Raw genomic sequence first — 6993 nt, 5'->3', positions numbered from 1 at the left:
TTCCAAGGTGTTTCCCCTCATATATTCTTTATACTCAGTTCTTTGCAGTGCTGGTACAGAGAGCAAACCTTGTGGCCCCGAAGGCATTCAACCACAGACTGGACCATCCCAGCAGAACCCCCCCCCTCCCTTGCAGAGGAAACAAGGCGGGGCACAGCTTCCTGGGATCGCACAGCACCCACCACCAGTCAGCAGGCAGTAAAAGCCAAGGGTGGGCAAGACAGACCAGAAGGCTAGCCTCTGCTCTGCTGGAGTCCTTTTGACAGTGAGGCCGACCTGGTTACTCCAGAACCGCAGTCCCTCCTGCCGCCTCTAGAGCCGCTTTGATCTTCTCCGCTTCATCCTTAGAGACGTTTGCCTTGATCTCTTGAGGAAGAGATTCTACCAACTTCTTTGCCTGCCAGAGATGGAGAACAACTTAGTTGAGTAACAAAAAGGGGGAAATGCTGGATCTGAGACACTGCCTGCTCCTGACGTTTCCACACATTCCCCTTATCCCACACCCGGAGAAGGCCGGCCCCCAGAACGGGGACTTCTTGAGCTGAAACTACAGCATTTATTTTGCTAACTGGAAGTTCTTGGCATTAGTCTATGGGCGTTCTGATCAACTAAATATTTACAGAAATTTCAGAAGGGCTCTTGCTACACTGATGGTTACTATTCCTAGAATACTAATTCATTTTTCACCAGCTTTGACACAAGAGAACTCATGCCAAACTGCCCCCTCAGACTTCCTTCACGGTTACACTCCTCAGCTCAGTTTCTCCTTCTATTTGGAGTTTGCTGCCCCCATGTGACAAGAGTGAGTACTAACAACAGGGCTGGAAAGGGTATTCAGTACTTTTGTTAAAAAAAACCTTGTCCTTCTTTCAAGGAGCTCAGAATGCCATACATTGTTCTCCCCTACTGCACTTTATCATCACACCAACTCTGTGCAATAGGTTGGGCTGAGAGTGTGTGTGACTGGCCACCCAGTGAACTTAACGGCAGAGTGGGGATTCAAACTTGAGTCTCACTGGTATGTCAAATAAGTTGCAAAGGAGCACCTGCAGGTCCACTAAATGCACTATGAGAGCCTGGCTATTTTGGGAGCCCATTCTGCTTGATTACTTGTCATGTGTGCACCATGTGCAGAAACAGCCTTGCCTCTGTCAGGCCTTTATCTGATAAGCAAGTCTCACGGAGGTCAGCACTATCTTCTTACCTGGACAAGGTTCATGCCTGGCATACAGTTCTTCACCTCCTTGATGAGCTTCACCTTCTCTGCAGCCTTCACCTCGGTCAATTTGACAGTGAAAATGACCTGCTCTGGTTTCTTGGGGGCGTCTTCCTCCTCTGCTGCCTGGGGGGAAAATTTCACTCACCATCTGCAGGTGTAACCACCCCTCTCATCCCAGAAGTTTCATAGAGCATCGGCAGCATGTTTGCTTAGGTCAGAGCCAAACAACAGCCAGATTTGGGCCTGCCTTTCATTACTACCTCTCCTGTATATGTGTGGAATTGCTGGACAATGTGATGCTGGGAGGAGAAGCTTAATTAGGGTTGTGGGTCACAGGCAACTGTGGCCCTAAGCTGCTCTATCACCAGTCTGGGCAATGAAGTTCTTTGCAGAAACAAAGCTTAAGTTGCTGCTTACTAATGCAAAGTCAATTCTGGATGAGATGTTTGACTTTTATATGGAACGAAGTTAAGAGTCCAATAGCACCTTTAAGACCAACTTTGTCCTACTGCTTCAGACCAACACCTTGATCTGACTTTTATATACTAAGACCTAGCTGGACAGCACAGATAGTCTTGTTTTGACCACACGGGTTTCAGCTTGGTTCTAAGTTCGTTAGCAGTCTTGAGATCAGCCCTGACCTGGAGAGCTCAGGCTAGTCTGATCTAATCAGATCTCAGAAACTACGCAGGGTCAGCCCTGGTCAGTATTTGGACGGGAGACCTCCAAAGAATACCAGAGTCATGACACAGGTACGCAATGGCAAACACCTCTGAACGTCTCTTGCCTTGAAAACCCTATGGGGTCACCATAAGTTGGCTGTGACTTGACGGCACTTCACACACACACACACACACACACACACACACACACGATGTAGATGGACAGTATAGGTTGGCTTGTTTTGTCCACACTATGATCAAGGTGGGAGATATGGTAGTTGTGTGCAAGAGTTCGATACTCTTCAGACACAAAACTACTGGCTTTGGCTTTAGGGTTTTGGGTCACGGGCAACTGTGGCCGTAAGCTGCTCTCTCACCAGTGCCCTCGTAACTTCGGGGACTACGGATAAGACTGGATGTTCTGCTGAATGTAGTTTCTGCAGTCACTTTCTGCATAATTTGGTTGCTGATCTGAGGCAATGCACACAACTGGGATCTCTGGACTGAAAGGTTGATGTTTCTTGCTCTTCTTTGTCAAAGGCCTGCTTTGTGGATTCATGGAGGAGCTTAGGACTCTGAGGTAGTATGTGTCAAGGTATCTAGAATGCAAGGAGCAGAAGGATCCAACTGACTGGACATGCCAGCAAGCCGATTTAAAGGACTATGCCACTGCAATAAAGGAGTTCTCTCCTCCATCAGCCTTGTATTCATGCATTATATTTTGGCTTAGTTATTCTGGATGGCTAACTGCTCACTATATCAAAGCACCCTGACACTAAGCCATCTACAGTTCACTGGAACCCAATGGCAAGGGTTTGTTAACATGGACCCAAGCACTTTTAAAGCACATTTTTAAAGAAAAGCTTTTAGGGATTGGTGTAACTTCTAGGATTGGTCTTATTAGTAGCTTTGCTCCTTATGTGTAAGAATTACTCTGCTGTTAGCTTTTATATACTTGTAGTTATGATTTTGAGTTCTCTGGAAAGACAGGACACAGGCAAATAAAAGCAGCATAGGGACTGCAATGCCAGGAACAGCAGCTAAAACACACTCGCAGAGTTAGCAAGGGACTCCACTCATTACCACACTCCTATCACTGCTTACTGGATTTTTATGGAAGACTGTTCAGCAGAAACAAGAAAGAAAATGTCATCAGGCAAAGAAACAACACTGATAAAAGATTACGATAAGCTGGAAGGTTAAAATCTTCCCCCACTGGTTTTTGAATGTTGTGGTTTCTAACAGCAGCAGAAAAGGTAAGAGTCCAGTAGCACTTTAAAGACTAACAAACTTTGTGGTAGGGTATGAGCTTTCGTGAGTCATTGCTCACTTCTTCAGATATCTTCAGGTATCTGAACAAGTGAGTAGTGACTCACAAAAGCTCATACCCTATGTCATGATCTGTGCAGGACTGGGAGCAGGGCCTGGTCCCAGGAGAGACCCACATGGCAGTGAAAGCAGACGGCCTACCATCCCCATAAGGCTTAGCAACGGGCTATAGCCAATCAGAGGACAGAGATTCTGTGAGGAGACTGTGATATACTGTGAGGAGGTTCGGTCTTAGCTGTTAACTGTGGAAAACGGGGTTCTTTCATCTCTCTGCGGCCTGGTCACTGTGGGGACAGGCTGGTCCGGGGGAGAGAAAGATCTCACTGCTTTTCGTCTCTCTCTGCGGCCTGATCACTGTGGGGACAGGCTGGTCTGGTGAGAAGAAAAGATTCCCCACTTGGCTCAGCGTGAGTGTTAGGCAGGCTGTGGGCCTGGAAGTAGTAACCAGTTAGGAATAGTAAAACGTAGCTGCGTTAGATTCTGTTTATTTTGCCTTTTAACCACATATCTTTTTAAAGCACCTTGTCTTGTCTTGTTTTTCCCCTGCCCCAGAACTGTAAAAATAAACCCTTTCTGTTTCACTGTTTCACTGCCTTGGTCATCACGCTCATGTTTTTTCGGCTGTAAAAGGGGCATTTTGGATGGGCTTGAGAGGGTACCCTGGGCCTGTTCAAGGGACCGAAGTCCAGGGTGGTGGCGGAAGAAGGTGGAGACCCCCTGGGGTCATGACACCCTACCACAAATTTTGTTAGTTATTAAGGTGCTACTGAACTCTTACACTTTTCTACTACTACAGACAGACTAACATGGCTACCCAGGGGTCATTTTGTAGAAAAAGAGGTGCAGGAGCTCATTAGCGTAACTCATTTGCATATGCCACACCCCCTGACATCACCGGAAGTGTGTCAGAAGGCAACACCAACCGCTCAGGCTCCACTGGACTGTCTTGGATTGCTAGCTATTGTGTGTGTGTGGGGAAGGAACGTGCAGATCTGTCCTCGCAGAGGAGGGAGAGCTTATACCTGAATAAAACTTGGGTCTTAAAGGTGCCACTGGACTGTTTTGGACCGGGGGGGGAAGGGGGGCTCTGCAACTTACCTGTCTGCTTCTTGCTCTGAATGAGGGCTGCTGGGAGCAGAGGGTGGGGCTTGTTACATGTGCCCGCCCCCTGGGATCTTTACCGCCGGAGCTCCGCTCCTGCAGGAAATGACCCCTGCGGCTACCTATCTTGATCTATCTCCATTTAGGGGAATAAGACAGAGAAAGTCTGGCTTGTTGAAAATATGGTTCCATAGAGTGTTTGGCCCATCTCATTTAGTGAACATCATCCCCCAGAGACAAAATGGCCTTTTAAATTCTGTCTGAGCAACTGTTCTCAACCATACATCCATTGCATTTGCAAATAATTATTTAGAGCAGATATGAAAAATGTCTGGAAATTTTGAAGCCTCCTTATTTTCAGGGAGAATGGAAATATATGCTATACTTTGTGTCCTATCAAACCTAAACTTATTTTAGTGATTTAATAACAAAAAAGAAACATTTATTTATAACTTTACTATTTGGCATATTTATGGAATTTAAAAGTATAAATGCCTTCATTTTCTATAAGAAAAATTGCAAGTATATCAAATACTAGAGAAGGAGTTGCAAACTGCCACAGTAACACATGAATCTTTGCTTTCTGCCCTCTGAGAGTTGGGAAAAAATAATATATTGAAAGTATAAAAAATTCTGTAGTAAACAAAAGAAAGCCTATTATATGGATAGAAACTCTCAGAATCACAATGGGTAGGACTGCCGGAATGTTTGGATATGAAGCTAAACTTTATAACATTGAAAACACAACTCTTTAATAATGTATTATCATTAAACACATTAATTGCTGCCAAAATTATTTACATTTTAAACAAAAAAAAATCTTGAAAATATTATACATGTAAGTAGCATAAACTTGGGTTTTTTCCCTAGCATCCCTCAAAATTTCCCAGTTTTTCCACTGGAAAACTTGAGAAAGCCCTTAGAGCTTTTCATACTGTACATTTTGAATGTGAAAACCTTGCCTTAAGAAGCATTTTGCTCAATCTAAAAGAGAAAATATTTAATAGGAGGCTTTTGTCAGTGCTCTCCAAAATTTCCCCACTTTCCATTGAAAAAAGTTGAATAAAAGGCCTCGCAGGGGAAAAACTGTGGGGTTTTTTTTACCATGAATTTTTCTGGGCCATCGCATCTTTAGTTTGGGGGGGGGGGAATCATCTGCCCCTAATGCTGCCATCACTGTAACACTGTGCAACAGCTCTGCTTCTCCCTTAAAAAGCCAACGATTGTTTGGATGCAAGACTTAGGATATACGATAGAGGATTGGTCTAAAATATGGTTAACTGCAAGAAAATTGAGAGCGATATCTTATAAGGAAAATGTGTTTAAAATGTTTCACCGGTGGCATTGGTCTCCGGACAAAATCGCCAAATGTTATAAGAATGCACCCATAAATTGTTGGAAATGTAAGCATAATGTGGGCACCTTCTACCATATGTGGTGGAGGTGCCCCAAAGCCCAACAATACTGGCAGAAGACGTATAAGATGTTGACAGGTATGTTTGAGGTAGTATTACCTTTTAAACCAGAAATGTTTCTGTTAAATTTAATGCCAGAGAAGTTGAAAATGGAAGAAAAGTATGTAATTGCATTCATTATAACAGCAGCTCGTATTCTGTTTGCCAAAAACTGGAAACTAGAAAGGATACCATCCCAAATAGACCTGATTGCTAAAATACAAGAAGTAGTTGAAGTAGATAAATTAACTACAATACTGGAAAATAAAGATATGGAAATATTCAATGCTAGATGGGTAAAGTTTTATAAATGGACGAAAGAAAATAAAGTACAATGATAGATTGTGATGACTCTGTTAAGACACTGATGAATGTAGAAGTGATATATGCATGATGTAATGCATAAGAAAACCACAATAAAAATATTTTTTTTAAAAAAGCCAATCATTACTGTCTGTGTTAACCACTAGGCAACAATAAGCATCCCTGGCTCTGCTTCTCCCTCTTGTAGGGTCAACAAGCAGTTGTCATTGCACTGTGTTCATACAATATAGTGCTGTAGGGCATGCAGGTAGTTCTCAAACAAAGTACACTTCTGGCATGTTCCTTTGGTGCATTACTTACAACTTGCTGGCCTGGGGTAACTGCTATTCAGTCCCAGGGGATGGCAAGTTACAAGGCTTATCTCTTACCGGGGCTGCAGGTTGTCCTGATGGCATCATGCCTGCCATTGACATGAGTCCCATGTCTTGGATCTTCAAGGTTTTCTGGAAAAGCAGACACAGGAAACATGATCAGACCATTCTTCATGTGTTCCTTATACCCAAGAGGCCAGGAAAGCCACTGCACCCCATCCCTACTTACATATGCACACCCCCTACAAATCAACAGTGCGAGCTGTGCCCCTTCTGCCACTGCTCTCTATGTATATTGCCGTTTCTTGGGCTGCGGTCACACGGAGCATTAGCCATGCTACAGAGATGGAAGATAGGCGGATTTTCCGGACGCGATCACACCGCAACATCTGGGAAGCGTAGAGCTCCCATGGCGAACCCGAGGCTTCCTGCCGAAGATGCGGAGTTAAAAACTAGTACCTCCGAGGTACTAGTTTCTGGAAACCGCGGGGCAAGGGCTGGCATCTGATCGCGTTTCTGGTGGTGGCATCCGGCGCCTACCCATGTCCCTTCGCAAACAGGGTCCCCCCCCCCCCACAACTCCACCAAAACTT

General features: G+C 44.6%; 1 protein-coding gene across 1 annotated transcript in view; it reads right to left on the bottom strand.

Moving 5' to 3' along the window:
* MRPL12 (mitochondrial ribosomal protein L12) overlaps positions 1-6993 on the bottom strand; it is a 9177-nt gene continuing 2184 nt past the window's right edge. Inside the window, exons 3-5 of the mRNA XM_015426563.1 lie at positions 6458-6532; positions 1205-1342; positions 1-397 (exon numbers count right to left, since the gene is read on the bottom strand). Coding sequence (XP_015282049.1) covers positions 281-397; positions 1205-1342; positions 6458-6532 — 330 coding nt within the window. The 3' untranslated portion in view covers positions 1-280. The remainder of the gene's footprint in view (positions 398-1204; positions 1343-6457; positions 6533-6993) is intronic.

Source organism: Gekko japonicus, unplaced genomic scaffold (assembly GCF_001447785.1).
Source record: "Gekko japonicus isolate JY-2015 unplaced genomic scaffold, Gekko_japonicus_V1.1 scaffold1430, whole genome shotgun sequence".
NCBI lineage: Eukaryota > Metazoa > Chordata > Lepidosauria > Squamata > Gekkonidae > Gekko > Gekko japonicus.
This window is presented reverse-complemented; position numbering and strand designations above follow the sequence as displayed.